Source organism: Pecten maximus, chromosome 10, assembly GCF_902652985.1.
Source record: "Pecten maximus chromosome 10, xPecMax1.1, whole genome shotgun sequence".
In the NCBI taxonomy this organism is placed as follows: domain Eukaryota; kingdom Metazoa; phylum Mollusca; class Bivalvia; order Pectinida; family Pectinidae; genus Pecten; species Pecten maximus.
In genome coordinates, this window is record NC_047024.1 from 28,475,895 (window position 1) to 28,494,240 (window position 18,346).

The 18,346-nt window shown below is 34.9% G+C and overlaps 1 protein-coding gene across 3 annotated transcripts; it reads right to left on the reverse strand.

The window, feature by feature from the left end:
• Nucleotides 1-737: 737 nt before the first annotated feature.
• Nucleotides 738-10,126, reverse strand: LOC117336312. Of its 3 annotated transcripts, none has more exons than XM_033896801.1 (6): nt 10,042-10,126; nt 5,430-5,552; nt 5,057-5,135; nt 1,918-2,010; nt 1,566-1,691; nt 738-1,023 (listed from the first exon to the last, which is right to left on the reverse strand). In XM_033896801.1, exons 2-5 carry the CDS (start codon nt 5,523-5,525, stop codon nt 1,576-1,578), a joined length of 384 nt encoding a protein of 127 aa, XP_033752692.1. In that variant the 5' UTR covers nt 5,526-5,552; nt 10,042-10,126; the 3' UTR covers nt 738-1,023; nt 1,566-1,575. The 3 variants fall into 3 exon arrangements, 2 of the variants coding, with proteins under 2 accessions (XP_033752692.1, XP_033752691.1); XM_033896800.1 differs by lacking the exon at nt 10,042-10,126 and adding an exon at nt 6,989-7,084; XR_004534574.1 differs by lacking the exons at nt 1,918-2,010; nt 10,042-10,126 and adding an exon at nt 6,989-7,084.
• Nucleotides 10,127-18,346: the final 8,220 nt, after the last annotated feature.

The following is an 18,346-nucleotide window of genomic DNA, read 5'->3' on the forward strand; positions in this document are numbered from 1 at the left end:
AGGTAGGGCGCCCAAGGGTTAAACCATTGTGTAGGTAGGGCGCCCAAGGGTTATAACATTGTGTAGGTTGGGCGACCAAGGGTGATAACATTGTGTAGGTAGGGCTCCCAAGGGTTATAACATGGTGTAGGTAGGGCGCCCAAGGGTTATAACATTGTGTAGGTAGGGCGCCTAAGGGTTATAACATTGTGTAGGTAGGGCGCCCAAGGACTAAATGTTTGTGGAGGTAGGGAGCCCAAGTGGTTCAAGTTTGTTTAGGTAGGATTCCCAGGGGTATTGTTACCATATAAATCCATTTTATATCACTGTATTCGAGTTTTTACAATATTTCTCCTGTGTTAATTATTTTATTCGCGTTGCCTAGCTTCTCGTTTTTTTTTTGTTGTTTTTTTTTTTGTTTTTGCTTTTTCTTCTGTTTCTGTGCTGAGTGTTTTTTACCATATTATTATTACTTTACCACAATATAACTACATTTTATTAAAAACAAAAACAATATTTTCTCTTACTTTCTGTTATAATGCTAGCATATTAATATGTTTCTCTGAGGACAACTTTGACGAATGTGCTGATATGACTGTAACGAAACCCTATTAACAAACGACTTGATAATGTATATATCGTAATTACCATCATCTTATATTATATGTGAAAGTATTATAATAGTTGATGAGTTAGGAATTCTAATTAACATCATGAAGTATTGTTTTATCATATACTGATATAGATAAATGTGTAAGGTAGAAGTAAAGCTTGTGAGCCAGTGTTTGACTACCACATATCAGTAGTGTATGGTTGGGATTTACGAAGGAACGCATTTTGGTAATGAAATTATGTAAAAAAAAAAATATATATTAATAAAAAAAAAGAAATAAACACTGTTTTCTCATCTTACCAAGCATGACCAGGGAAAATTCGAATTATTGTAGTCAGCGGACATTAGATCTTGTATACGATGTACTGAATGGATAAAGCAGCTCGGATGGAAGTATTGGCAGGATTCTTCGTATATAGACATTTAAACTTCTGAAAGAAGAAACAAACAAATTCAAATTTAAATGTCTATAGATGCATGTATATGAAACTATTTATCGAATGTTCACAGCTTCAGTTCCTACCAGATCATAATGTTGCATGTCTAATCAGATACAACAGAGCTAACGTTAACTCTCGCTCTGCACACCTAGAAAATGTCATAGCTAAATCGAAAGCAAACACTAGCTTTTTGATTGGTGTCAGCAAGAACATACTTGCCGAATTGCAAAGCCGATGAATTTATTACGACGATCACAGAGAAACGACAATAAAGGTCAAAGCCGGTCAATTTAAGTGTATATCGACCTCGATATTTGTACATCAAATATATCAGGTACATCAAACACATCTACAAAAATGTAGGTATTATTATTATTTTTTTTTTCCACCGGGTGGTGGTGAATGAGTCTTACTCTTCAATTTTGCCACGAAATCAATGTCAGTGTATTACATGTATTCCATTCTGTGCCCAAATAAGTCTGTATGATGATTAAATACCACTGTGCATTCCCACTATAGATTGTAACACTTACTGTATATAAATTAGTATCGCCTTGTGCCTGTGCTGGATCTGAAACCAACTGCTCCACCAAGAGTTCTCGAGCGCTGTCCGTACCTTCTCTGGTCTGGTCTTCTGGAGGTTGCGGGATCGTAGGCCTCTAGGTAAACAAAGGAAAGTTCGTGATTTCACAAGCTATAATCATTCTAACAAACACGGTGTTTTAATCTCCGGTTATAAACACAGTCGGTTTTGAGATAGCGAATGTCTGAATTTTTTTGTCTGTATCTTTTGACAGCAGATTTTGATAAGGGTGCATGCTTTTCAAAGATATGTTGTTTTGTGAAGGGTACATTTTCACAAAGCTATTCTGGACCTACGCTTACCTTTGCCACGTGCTGGTGGGCGAATAGGGGGAAGCTTGGTAGACATATTGGAAAAGTCATAGATGCTTTCATCCACTGGGGATACAGGCTTGACTACAGGAAAGAGATGGATAGCAAGGTAGGAGAAAGACAGAGGAAAGAAAGGAAACACGTCAGGTAGGACGAAGAAGCGAAATGTAGAAGATGAAAATTTAGAGCAAAAGACAACGAAGAAAACTAGTGACATTACCTACGTACATACTATGTCTGTGATCTATCTGTACTGGTAAGTTTAACTGTAGGAAAACATTATTTAGTCATACAGTATATTTCAATATTTCATGATTATCATGTTATTTTTTTTCAATTTTCACAAATAATCACTATATAACATATGTCACCTTTATTTGTACAAATATCGTGACATTTATATAAATATCATGACATCTATATAAACATTATGGCATGTATATAAATAGCATGACATCTATATAAACATTATGGCATGTATATAAATATCATTACATCTATATAAACATTATGGCATGTATATAAATATCATGACATCTATATAAACATTATGGCATGTATATAAATATCATGACATCTATATAAACATTATGGCATGTATATAAATATCATGACATCTATATAAACATTATGGCATGTATATAAATATCATGACATCTATATAAACATTATGGCATGTATATAAATATCATGACATCTATATAAACATTATGGCATGTATATAAATATCATTACATCTATATAAACATTATGGCATGTATATAAATATCATGACATCTATATAAACATTATGGCATGTATATAAATATCATGACATCTATATAAACAGTATGGCATCGATATAAATATCATGACATCTATATAAACATTATGGCATGTATATAAATATCATGACATCTATATAAGCAGTATGGCATCTATAAATAAATATCATGACATCTATATAAACATCATGATATCTATATAAATATCATGACATCTATATAAATATCTTGACATCTATAAATATCATGACATCTATATAAACATTATGGCATGTATATAAATAGCATGACATCTATATAAACATTATGGCATCTTTATAAATATCATGACATTTATATAAACAGTATGGCATCTATATAAATATCATGACATCTATATAAACATTATGGCATCTATATAAATATCATGACATCTATATAAACAGTATGGCATGTATATAAATATCATGACATCTATATAAACAGTATGGCATCGATATAAATATCATGACATCTATATAAGCAGTATGGCATCTATAAATAAATATCATGACATCTATATAAACATCATGACATCTATATAAATATCATGACATCTATATAAATATCTTGACATCTATAAATATCATGACATATATATAAACATTATGGCATCTACATAAATATCATGACATCTATATAAATATCATGACATCTATGTAGACATCATGACATCTATATAGATATCATGACATCTATATAAACATTATTGCATCTATATAAATATCATGACATCTATATAGACATCATGACATCTATATAGATATCATGACATCTATATAAACATTATTGCATCTATATAAATATAATGACATCTATATAGACATCATGACATCTATATAGATATCATGACATCTATATAAATATCATGACATCTATAGATAAATATCATGACATATATATAAATATCATGACATCTATAGATAAATATCATGACATATATATAAATATCATGACATCTATAGATAAATATCATGACATCAAAATGAACATCGTGACATCTATAAATATTATGATATCAATATAAACATCATGACATGTATATAAATATCATGACATCTATATAAATATCCTCACATCTATATAAACATCGTGACATCTATATAAATATCATGACATCTAAATACATTGTATATTTAGAAACACATTGACCTTTGTGGGATTATTTGTTTTTGATGCAGACAAACTGATTTCTCAGCTTTTTAGCTCTCTGGACGTAGTCCAGGAGAGCTTACGCAGTCATTCTCATGTTTTTGCCGGAAGTAGAATTATTAAAATTTTGTGGACAGAGGATATCAGAAACAGTGGGACTGTCAGAATGGATTTCAAGACACATGATTGGGGTCGACACGAACTAGATTTGACAAGAAATTTGAGTTGTTAAATGTTTTCATTTTCGAGTAATCGTCAATTTACGGTGTCATTTTGGACATACTCGGTGTCACAGGGACATGCCGAACGTTATTCTGAGGAGTTATGAGGCAAAGTTCCTATATCAACCAACTGTAATGTGTATATATATAGTAATGTGCTGCAACACACGTATCCCTGTGCCGCTGCAAAATTTGCTGCTATGCGTGTTACTTTATACACATTATGTCGTCTGCTACAGTGTGAAACATTACTATGTATTCTTAGTAGTTCCAATTGTTTATCTTCTCTCATAATATTAACTTAATTTCTTGAAAGCATGGGAATGGAGCCCTATCTCCAGAGCTATTACTTAGTAATGAAATATGTCCTGTTACCCAGTGTATAGCTTTAAATCACTAATAACTGTTGACAAATGTGTTTTGGGTATAAAATATACCATGTGTAAATATGGTAGATATCAGAAATCGGAGAGAATATAGGTTTCTAATTGATTATAGTCATATGCATATGTATTGATGATTTGTATTATGTAGTGATAATATGCAAGCTGAAGCATGTTGCATTGATACTATATTGATGACCAATTTGACCTGTGACCTTTGATGACTTATAAATGTATATGATTTCTCCAGTCATATACATCGGAAAACGGTGAAAATATTATGAGATGAAACAGGAAACAATTCTCTATAAGAGTACAAGATTTCATTTGAAACGATCAATACACAAAATCAAGAAAATTCATTGAAAAAGTTGAAAATACAAAGAATATATAGTACGTCCAGAGAGCTACGAGGCCCTTGGCCTCTTGTTTAATGTACCATACATTTTAATGCAGGCCTTGGAAGTGTTTGTCAGGGTTCGTAAAAAAGCAACAACAAAACTCAGTAGGTCCGTCCTTATCTCATAAATGAAGAACTCGAGAAACTTTTTGAACCACAATAAACAAAAACTTCTAAATGAACTATACTCACTGCGGTGTCTACGATAAGTTGCTCCGTCGGCATACTTGTCAGCGATACTTGGCAGGATGACCGGCTCTCGCTGTGGAACCTGGTATTACATACAAAATGCATTTTCTATATACATGTACAAAATGTATATTGTTCTCTTATTTTGTGTTGCTCATGTTTTCGCGTACATACTTATGAATAATGATGACACGTTTTCACGACAATAATATCCTTTTTATTTACATCAAATGTTCACATGAGTCTTTGGTCAAACTTCTTTATTATTGAGAGCCCTGAAAACAATTCTATTTCATTTTCAAAGAGGCCTTCGGAAAGTAACGAATTATAAGAAAATATATCAAACGACACTTAGGCTATATATATAGTAACTCACGTTAGGTTCGGCGTAGGTTGGGCGCGGAGTTGGGGACAGGGGAGGGAACTGCCTTGTAGGGTAACCACCGTACGGTCTTCTTCCTCCGTACGACATTCTGGGTATCAATCAAAATCCACTTGTCTAAAATTACAAAACAAACCTTAACGATTATAGTTACTGAGCAAATGGGATATGTTATAAATCTGGTAGGTTTATCTCATCAAGAAAAAAACCCACCAAATTGTGATAGACACTTTTAACCAATAAACTGGATGGTTTGTATACAGTTAAAATAATGAAAATGTAAAGCAATGCAAGGGACGTAGAGCTTTAACCAATTAAAATAATGAAAATTTTTAACCAGTCAAATTGATTGAAAGCTTTAACCAAGCAAAGAGAAGGAAAGTTTTAACCAATTTAAATGATGGAAAATTATAATCAATCAGTAATGGAAAGTAAAAGAAACTTTAACCAAATAAGGCGATGGAATGTTTTAGCCATAAATTTAATGCAGTAATGGAAGGTTTTAACACATCAAAGTTATGGGGTTTTTATAGGGGGGGGGGGGGGGGTTAAACCCACTGCATTTATCAAATGCTTTAACTCATTAAAGATGTGGAAAGTTTTAACGCATTAAAGTAATGGAATTTTTTAACGGATTCAAGTTGAAAATTTAACCATTTAAAATTACGAAATGTGCTGGCTATTATAAAGTGATCATTACCGTAATGTTGTAATAACTTATGCCTAATCATTTATGCTTTTGAAGCAAATAAAATACGTTTAAATAAAAAAGAGAGTTGTGCTGTAACTATAGTAATGATAAACCCAATCAATAAACACTGCTAAGGCTAATCAGACATAGAATTAGTATGTAGAACGCTTATTAACGTGAAAAGCGACACTGTACTTCATGCATGTACATACGGTATGATATAAACAAACAAAAAACTCTATACTTATAACAAGAAAACTCTAACAGCAGGTTTGAATGGAAAAGGCCACCAAAATGGAGACAATAAAATGTATTATATACACAAGAGTCAATCTTGTGACTTCAAAACACAATAAAAAACAGAAATCATCCTTAAAATACACAATAAATTCCCAAATACCTTATATACAATGCGATAATTATGAACTAGTATATATACATATTGTGACATCATTTTAGCATCAATAACAGCCTGAACGGACTCATGCTAAGTTTGGCGGATTTTCCTAAAATTGTACAAAAGGGGGGGGGGGGGGGGGGCTAGCTGAGACTGTATAACTGCCTCCATCTCGTGCTAACTACCTTAACTCAAACACCAATGCAAATAGAAAATGCTCGCTCATATTACATCAACGAGTGTGACCCAGTAAACAGTTACTAAACCTAAATCCTGACCAAACCCAACTGTACGTCAGAACTCTGAACGTCATCACAGTGACTTGCAACAAGGCTTAGTACCATCCTCATCTCTAAAAGATAGAATCTGTCGTTCTTGTGTAATTCTAGGAAAGACAGTATGGGCATACTGCTTAAAAAAGGGGGTATACAAATTATTATAAAGTGATAAGTCTGTACTACTTACCAATACGTGGTTGATTGACAACCCGCTGTGATTTAACTTTAGGAAATATGAATAGAAAGACGAGACCTCTATCCGCAATCAAACCAAATGGCGGGCTTGACAACGCGACGAAGCTGTAGTGTGACGTCACAACTGACTGACGTCATCAATATAAAGGGAAAACACTCCAAGTAATAAATCTTCTATGGATTTTAAAAGTTACAAATGAACTTCTTCATCCTTCTGCCAGGCTTTCAGTAACACGCACCTTCGTCGGGTTTTATCCAAATATATTTTATTATCTTTCTAAGATGTTTAATTCTTAATTTGTTATTTTAACCCGGGATAGACAATGTCATTACAACATAGTCATTATGTACGATTGTCTTACTGTTGGTGTTTTTATTATTTATCTTCCCCTTCGTATGTTTTGTAGGCCTATGACTGCCTAAGTCTGCGAATGCCATTAAAACATAACATTAATTTGTGATAAATAAAGTGATCTATGATTTGTGTCATTTTAAATCTATTTTTCGTTAATAAAACTAATCAAAAGCTTCTCATTTTTGAAAATCATCTTCATAATTTTTTACATGAAATATTTTGATTCAAAAGCTTAAGTGATTTCTATGTAATTGGTACTTGTATAAAGATGGTTCTTATTGGCTGTAACAAGTACAATGCATAACACATCCGGAATGACTCGTCTCATCATCTGACTCACTTGAGAAGTAATGATTTTCTCAAGTCGTAATTTCCAAGGAAAAGCTTACGTTGAACCTCCCACTTCAATAGCATCTGATAGCATATATGATGGACGCAGGCTGAAAGCCTATACATTGTATATCCATATCATATATGGTAATACAAAACATAATCATAAATATAAACACTGTGGTGCAGTTACATAAATATAAAATTGTATTGATAGCTTGATGTTAGAGTTGGATTTGTTCAAGTGTATATCGCTGCTTTACGAACAATATTAGTTTATATAAGTATATTTCCACTTTCCAGTAACTCAATACAAACATCCTTAATAATGCTTATGCAGCGTAATATGACGTAAAACGAAGGAAAACATAGAAGTGACAGGTGTCTGTTGAAAATACCACGTGACATATAACCGGGCTAACTACGCGACCATAATTATGTCTGTATATATATAGTCAGAGTTGAACTTGGACACAATTAGATATTTTTATGTGTAAAAAGCAAGTGACATAGGTCGTATGGGTTAAGATAACCTTCAGTTAAATTGGCAACCCCCTCCTGAATGCACATCGAGAAAAAAAGGGGGGGGGGGGGGGGGGGGGGGGGACACAATTCTCTTTCCCTGTGGAAGCTAGGTCTCATATACAGTACATTTTATGCATGCACAATGTACTTGTGTGTGTTCCGGAAATAACGAAATTAAATGAAATATATTTTACAACGAAGGTTGGAGTTTACATTCAGTGACTCTCGAGCTTCTATTTTATTGACAGCAATGTATAAACTTTATATACATGTAGTATTTGTTTTGAAAATGAATTCATTGATTTAAATGTATATATGTTCAAAATGAAAGTTTCATTTGACCGTAATAATACGGTATATCGTTCTTTAAGACTACCATATTCAGTTTTTTTTCTGTTATATGTACCAGCAAGGTTAAAACTGGCGTCCCTGATTCTTTTTCGATATCAAATTTATTGAATTCATCATACTCGGGACATGAAAGGTGTTAAAAATAATCACAAGAAATAGGTTCTTACTAGAATCCAATGACTTTATATAAGCTGTGTTAACGAGAACAGATTCTACTATTTACAATTTTTCCACAAGTGTGGTCTACAAATTAAAGCATCAACAAAAAAGCTTCAATCGTCTCAAGAACGCGTGAAAGAACATAGAAAACACAATCCTGCCGAGTGCTCCGAGAGGAATCAAATCCGGGTCTCGGAATCGAAGCACCCTCGGAGCGAGATATACCGTATATAATAATAGCACAGCTGAAATTATATTAGGTACAAATTTTAGTCAACCCAAAGGAAAATGTGGCTTGATTTATCGTTCAAGTGGAGCGCCGGAACGAAACAACGAAATTGCAGAAATCAGCCACCATATTAAACACACGTTAGGCCAATCCGAAGGGTTCTGATGTTGATATCGCCTTAAAGCTGCCTTGGGAATCTACGTATATCGTCAGAAAATTGGGATTAATGTTAGACGTGGTAGTGTTGCTGCAGCGCCGACAGTGCCTGTCACATTGAATAGAAATTGCACCATTGTATAACTGTCTCATTAACACCAAAAAATAAAGAAAATGATAACAGTGTACTAATAATCATCGTTTATAACACATACAGTAAAGTTATAATCCCACTAGATTGACCTGTCGTGTTGACCTTTGTAGTAACATTAAATATATGGAAAATGGAATATGTTTACATGCAACAATTTAAATAATGCCCGAGTTTTTTCACACACTGTAGTATCTTTAAGCATGAATTACATGTCAGTTGTATCCCGCATTGTACTGAATTTAAGACAGCAACATTCTCGGTTCTACAGGAAGAAATCTCTAGACATATATTGCAGCCTAGCTTACAGTGAGTGGAGAATCGAATAAACTTTGTAACATACATCAAACATCCTCATACCGTTTTACTATTCATTGATATGGTGAAATCATTTAGTCATTTAAGAGATATCACTGGGTTTGAATAGGTGATGTCAATTAAATGTCGAAGTGATGCCAACTTTTGAATAGGTGATATCACTTAATTAATTAATAAGTGATATCACTTAATTCATTAATACGTGATATCAATTAGTCGTTTAAGTGATATCACTTATAGTCATTAAGTAATATTACTACATGGGAATAATTAAGTACAAACGGCGCCACATAGGAGTAACAGTCAACTAAAGCTGGTTCAATAATGATACGCGCCGTCATAGAACTTTACTGTGTGTTTCCTTGTAGATTCTAGATCTTGTTATGCAAGTTTAAGGTTAAACTAGATCTACCTAATACGATAGAGCAGTTCTCAGAGAGCGGTGATATAGCGATCGAGGACTGTACTTACCAATACACAAGGCTATCGAAGCACGCAGTGGTTAAACTTTGGCAAATAAATCGCTTCTTTATAAATACTTGTGGTGAGCTTGACGACGCTAAGGCCACTGATGACGTCACAATGCGTAGACGTCAGCGATAGTACAAGGGGAGACTACTCTACATAGACTATAGCTATCGTTAGTGGTTCGGATGTGATGCACTAATCGACCACTCGACTCATTTATATATGTTGACCGACAGCAGGCCTAGCTGATGTATTCTATTTCACTTCTCTGCTTATTTATTTATTTATTCATTCATTTATCACATTAAGATAATAATTTACCGAATTCCTCGATTTTTATGACTTTTTCAAAAGTTTCTGTTATTTTTCTTTAACAAAATCTCATGCCGTTTGGTCATTATTAAAGAAAGAAAAAGACGCATGCCAAAATCTTAACGAGCTACCCAACTTATTTAATTGGGCGAGGATAACAACAATAATGGATAATGAAATGATACACTTAGGGACGGATAATGAAGTGATACATTCAGGGACGGATAATGAAATGATACACTTAGGGACGGATAATGAAATTACACACTCAGAGCCGGATAATTAATTGATACACTCAGGGACGGATAATGAAATGACACACTCAGGGACGGATAATGAAATGATACACTTAGGGACGGATAATGAAATGATATATTCAGGGACGGATGATGAAATGATACACTCAGGAACAGATAATGAAGTGATACATTCAGGGACGGATAATGAAATGATACACTTAGGGACGGAGAATGAAATGATACACTCAGGGACGGATAATGGAATGATACACTCAGGGACAGATAATGAAATGATACACTTAGGGACGGATAATGAAATGATACACTCAGGGATGGATAATGAAATGATACATTCAGGGATGGATAATGAAATGATACACTTAGGGACGGATAATGAAATGATACACTCGGGGACGGATAATGAAATGATACATTCAGGGACGGATAATGAAATTACGGATAATGAAATTACACACTTAGGGACGGATAATGAAATGATACACTTAGGGACGGATAATGAAATGATATATTCAGGGACGGATGATGAAATGATACACTCAGGAACAGATAATGAAGTGATACATTCAGGGACGGATAATGAAATGATACACTTAGGGACGGAGAATGAAATGATACACTCAGGGACGGATAATGGAATGATACACTCAGGGACGGATACGGAAATGATACACTCAGGGATGGATAATGAAATGATACATTCAGGGATGGATAATGAAATGATACACTTAGGGACGGATAATGAAATGATACACTCAGGGACGGATAATGAAATGATAAATTCAGGGACGGATAATGAAATTAAACACTCAGGGATGGATAATGAAATGATACATTCAGGGACGGATAATGAAATGATACACTCAGGGACGGATAATGAAATGATAAATTCAGGGACGGATAATGAAATTAAACACTCAGGGATGGATAATGAAATTACACAGTCAAGGACGGATAATGAAATGATACACTCAGGGATGGATAATGAAATTACACACTCAGGGACGGATAATGAAATGATAAATTCAGGGACGGATAATGAAATTACACACTCAGGGATGGATAATGAAATGATACGCTCAGGGACGGATAATGAAATAACACACTCAGGGACGGATAATGAAGTGATACATTCAGGGACGGATAATGAAATGATACACTTAGGGACGGATAATGAAATGATACACTCAGGGACGGATAATGGAATGATACACTCAGGGACAGATAATGAAATGATACACTTAGGGACGGATAATGAAATGATACACTCAGGGATGAATAATGAAATGATACATTCAGGGATGGATAATGAAATGATACACTTAGGGACGGATAATGAAATGATACACTCAGGGACGGATAATGAAATGATAATTTGAGGGACGGATAATGAAATTAAACACTCAGGGATGGATAATGAAATGATACATTCAGGGACGGATAATGAAATTACACACTCAGGGACGGATAATGAAATGATAAATTCAGGGACGGATAATGAAATTACACACTCAGGGATGGATAATGAAATGATACATTCAGGGACGGATAATGAAATGATACACTCAGAGACGGATAATGAAATGATACGCTCAAGGACGGATAATGAAATAACACACTCAGAGACGGATAATGAAATGATACATTCAGGGACGGATAATGAAATGATACACTCAGGGATGGATAATGAAATGAAACACTCAGGGACGGATAATGAAATGATATAACCAGGAACGGATAATGAAATGACACATAGGCAATGGATAATAGGATGACACTTTAGGGTTGATAATGGAATGACATATAGGGGTGGATAATAGAATGACACATTAGGGGTTGATAATGGAATGACACATTAGGGTTGATAATGGAATGACACATTAGGGTTGATAATGGAATGACACATAGGGGTTGATAATGGAATGACACATTAGAGGTGATAATGGAATGACACATAAGGGTTGATAATGGAATGACACATAGGGGTTGATAATGGAATGACACATTAGGGTTGATAATGGAATGACATATAGGGGTGGATAATGGAATGACACATAGGGGTTGATAATGGAATGACACATTGGGATGGATAATGGAATGACACATTAGGGTTGATAATGGAATGACACATAAGGGTTGATAATGGAATGACACATTAGAGGTGATAATGGAATGACACATAAGGGTTGATAATGGAATGACACATAGGGGTTGATAATGGAATGACACATTAGGGTTGATAATGGAATGACATATAGGGGTGGATAATGGAATGACACATAGGGGTTGATAATGGAATGACACATTGGGATGGATAATGGAATGACACATTAGGGTTGATAATGGAATGACACATTGGGATGGATAATGGAATGACACATAAGGGTTGATAATGGAATGACACATAGGGGTTGATAATGGAATGACACATTAGGTTGATAATGGAATGGCATATAGGGGTTGATAATGGAATGACACATAGGGGTTGATAATGGAATGACACATTAGGGTTGATAATGGAATGACACATAGGGGTTGATAATGGAATGACACATTAGGGTTGATAATGGAATGACACATAGGGGTTGATAATGGAATGACACATAGGGGTTGATAATGGAATGACACATTAGGGTTGATATTGGAATGACACATTGGTGTGGATAATGGAATGGCACATTGGTTGGATAATGGAATGACACATTGGTGTGGATAATGGAATGACACATTGGTTGGATAATGGAATGACACATTGGTGTGGATAATGGAATGACACATTGGTGTGGATAATGGAATGACACATTGGTGTGGATAATGGAATGACACATTGGTGTGGATAATGGAATGACACATTGTTGTGGATAATGGAATGACACATTGGTGTGGATAATGGAATGACACATTGGTTGGATAATGGAATGACACATTGGTGTGGATAATGGAATGACACATTGTTGTGGATAATGGAATGACACATTGGTGTGGATAATGGAATGACACATTGGTTGGATAATTGAATGATACATTGGGCTGGATAATTGAATGACACATAAGGGTTGATACAGAAAAAAAAATAATCGGGAGGGGCAAATACAGGGATTAAACAAGCTGGCGGATACAGGAACAACACACATGGGCGGATATAGGTATATATCATCTTGGGGCGAATACAGGAATAACACACATGGGCGGATATAGATATATATCTCATCGGGGGGGGGGGGGGGGGGGGGGGGATACAGGAATAACACACATGGGCGGATATAGGTATATCTCATCTGGGGCGAATACAGGAATCACACACATGGGCGGATATAGATATATATCTCATCGGGGGGTGGGGGGGGGGGGGATACAGGAATAACACACATGGGCGGATATAGGTATATCTCATCTGGGGGCGAATACAGAATACAGGAATAACACACATGGGCGGATATATGTATATATCTCATCGGGGGGGGGGGGGGGATACAGGAATCACACACATGGGCGGATATATGTATATATCTCATCGGGGGGGGGGGATACAGGAATCACACACATGGGCGATATAGATATATATCTCATCGGGGGGGGGGGGGGGGATACAGGAATAACACACATGGGCGGATATAGGTATATCTCATCTGGGGGCGAATACAGAAAATAAGTCACAGGCGAATACAGGAACAACACACGCAGGGGCGGATACAGGAATATACCATCTGGGGGCGAATACAGGAATCAAAGACACATGCAGGTGGATACAGGAACAACACACACAGGGGCGAATACAGGAATATACCATCTGGGGGCGAATACAGGAATATACCATCTGGGGGCGAATACAGGAATAACCTATTCGATCAACAGATACGCCGAATAACATACTTGAACGAATAATACTCATCCTGTTCTGCTGTTATAAATGTTTCCCTGTGCAAACACGTATGAAAAATAGCTTATGATGTCTAAGGAAAGTATAGCTGTACAAGTATATGGCCGTCGATATAGCTGTACATGTATAGGGCCCGTCGATATTTAAAAGTATAGCTGTACATGTATAGGGCCCGTTGATATAGCTGTACGTGTATAGGGCTCGTCGATATTTAAAAGTATAGCTGTACAGGTATAGGGCCCGTCGATATTTGTAAGTATAGCTGTACAGGTATAGGGCCCTTCGATATTTAAAAGTATAGCTGTACATGTATAGTGCCCGTTGATATAGCTGTACGTGTATAGGGCTCGTCGATATTTAAAAGTATAGCTGTACAGGTATAGGGCCCGTCGATATTTGAAAGTATAGCTGTACAGGGCTCGTCGATATAGCTGTGCATGCATAGGGCCCGTCGATATTTAAAAGTATAGCTGTACATGTATAGCTGTATATGTATAGGGCCCGTCCATATGTGAAAGTATAGCTGTGCATGTATAGGGCCCGTCGATATTTAAAAGTATAGCTGTACATATAATAGGGCCCGTCTATATAGCTGTACATGTATAGGGGCCGTCGATATGTGAAAGTATAGCTGTACATGTATACGGCCCGTCGATATTTAAAAGTATAGCCGTACATGTATATGGCCCGTCGATATGTGCAAGTATAGCTGTACATGTATATGACCCGTCGATATAGCTGTGGATGTATATGGCCCGTCGGTATAGCTGTACATGTATAGGGCCCGTCGATATGTGAAAGTATAGCTGTACATGTATATGGCCCGTCGATATAGCTGTACATGTATAGGGGACGTCGATATGTGAAAGTATAGCTGTACATGTATAGGGCCTGTCGATATGTGAAAGTATAGCTGTACATGTATAGGGCCCGTCGATATTTTTATAAATCATAATTTGTTTATGTTTGTTATGTCTGACTTTCAGGTTTTTTAAAACATAAAACTGATTGTGAAAAACGAATAGATAATGTGCCCGTGTTTCCTAGTTACAGTTAAAGCGATAAAACCTTCTGGGAGTTAAAATTTTCCAGGGTTTAGCCAAGTTTTTACTAGATTCAAGATGACCATTAAGTTCTTTAGCATGAGTAATTACACCATGGCCAACAATTACATAAACTGACGTGTTATCTGTGAAATGTCCACATCAGTTATAATGTCATGGGTAATATCGTAAGAAATTGGGGGGCAAACAACTGAACCTTGACGACCACCAATAGCAATGAATTTAAAATTCAATGTATCTAGAAGAAAAACCCTCGAAATATTAACACTTAAGTTATGTCAGTTTAGTTTCTGTGTAGTTTAGTTAACTTAGATAGTTCTGGGACTTCGTTAGCTTTGAAATTGTATGTTCATAATTTAACTTCAACGCCGTTTTCATAAATCTGCTGTTTTTAATAATTTTTCCCGTGAATTTTAATATATGCAAGCTATGCAAATAGCTGATTTTATGCTGTAACACATACATTTTCCATTTTCTTGTAATTTTATTCTGTTTGGGTTATGTCACTTTATGGGGCCCCTTTTAATCCCGTTGGGGGCCCCAGAGCATACAGCACTTGCTGGTCGATGATTGGCTGTTAACTTTTCTTCACTTGAAAATTGTTTTTCATCATCGCCATTTTGTTTTTACGCATATAGAACTAAATCTAAAATTAAGCTATTTCGAAGCCCACCCTCATTCCACCCTTTTACATGTAATACGGTTTTGGGTAATTCTGCCAAATATCCACTCATGATGTATATATAAATTGTCATTCATTTTGTATTTTGTTCTATTTCAGTGTAATTCTATCAATACTTTTTGGCGTAATTCTGTCGAATACCCACCTAAGGATGTAAATTGTCATACAATTTGTATTTTGTTCTAATACTGATGCGGAATTAGCCATCTTATGATGAGCTTTTCAAAATATTTCTGATGATAATATTTTTCATGTTTCTTTAATAAATTGTCATCTTGTATAAGATGGCCTTTTCAATTCAATCATTGGTTTTAGTTTTATGTGGAGCATGCATAAAAAAACTTATGTAAAATATAGATTATCTAGCAAAGTATTAATAGCACACCATTACAAAGCACAAGTATGTATGACTACGTACACTACAAGTACACTTTCCGCTTTATGAAGAAACAATATAGAAAGTACTTGAAACAGATATTTTAGGTTTTGTGGTACTTTGATATCCGGATTTTAAAATGCTGAAGTGATTCCGATGATCTACAGTGAATGCTCACTTCAGAAAAATATTAATTTCATAAGCTTTTATAACGTTAAGGGTTCTGTCAGTCAATATTGCATGATCACGTTTGTTGGTCCTGTACTTACTGTGGAGAAAGTTGAGTGCCGATTATACATTTGTACATGTCTGTATTTTCACATTTAGCAAGATGTGAAGTTATTCATCGTATACAGGAAATTTATTCATAAAATGATAGCGTTTTTCAGCATCGCGCTGAAAGGAAGATGTGTTTTGTTTGTTGCCTGGGTTTATCTCCCCCTAAACAGCCAGGGTCAATCTGAGGTGGCAACTGCTTGTAGTAGTTGGTTGCTACCTCATTGAACAACAGATTGGAAACCCGTCAATTGCTTTTCAAAAGCACACAACCAAAACAAGTCTGTGACCTAAAAATGGAAATGGCTAGAAATTCTTAAGACCCGAATAAACCTTAACATTTTGGCTGTTCCTGGGAGGAAATATCTAGACCAAATTTTGACTAGCTGTAAAAATGTATTTTGTATTTTGGGTGGATGTTTTTAAAGCTTGGAATAATCTTAGAGTAAGAGAAGAGTTATATAAGAAAGATGGTTATTCTATTCTTAAATCACCGTTATGGTATTATAACAACATAACTGTGGGTAAAAAAGCGATTTTTTCCCAAACTGGTTTAAGAAAGGACTAATTATAGTTAATGATCTAATTAAGGATAAAAGTGATGGTTCTTTCTTTTCATTTGAAGAATTTTGCAATATATATGGGAACATAGCTAACTATTTACAATATCATGGAGTAATAAGAAGCAAAAAAACTAGCCTATCCTAAATAGAACCCCACAATACCCGATCATCATTTAGATTTAGAAATTATTTTTAAAAACAGAAAAAGGGGTCTCAAGATTTTTACAAACTACTCATAAAACAAGAAAACATTGTTTTGGTTAAAAATAATTGGGGAAATATATTTGATTTTAATAATGGTGCATGGAAAAAGATATACTCTCTCCCATTTAAAATAACAAAAATTACAAAACTACAATGGCTACAGTTTAGAATAAATCATCACATATTAACCACTAATGCTTTTATTTACAAGATTGGCCAAACAAATAATCCTAACTGTACATTCTGTAATGGTGACAGGGAGACAATCACCCATATTTTATGGGAATGTAATGAAGTTCAACAATTTTTGTTCAATTTTGAATCACTTTTAGATGTCATTACTATTCCTTTTGCAATTAATAAACAAGCTATGAATTTTTGGATTATTTGAACATATAGGCATTTATAATAAAGTTGAAATTATTTTAATTTTTAAACAATATCTGTACAAAACCAGGTGCGCTCATAAATCATTAAATGTTATGGCATTAGTAAATTGGTAAATATAATAAAAGATTATTACAAAGTCCAAAAGTACATTGTTCAGGGTAAAGGTGAACAGTGCCTCAATGTTTTTAATAATGAGTGGAAAAAATGGTTAAAACTTGCATGATCGAAAATGTTGAAAAAAAAAAGAAGAAAAAAAATCTACCTTTTTAATATATAAACCGAAATTCTGACCTCCTCTCACCTT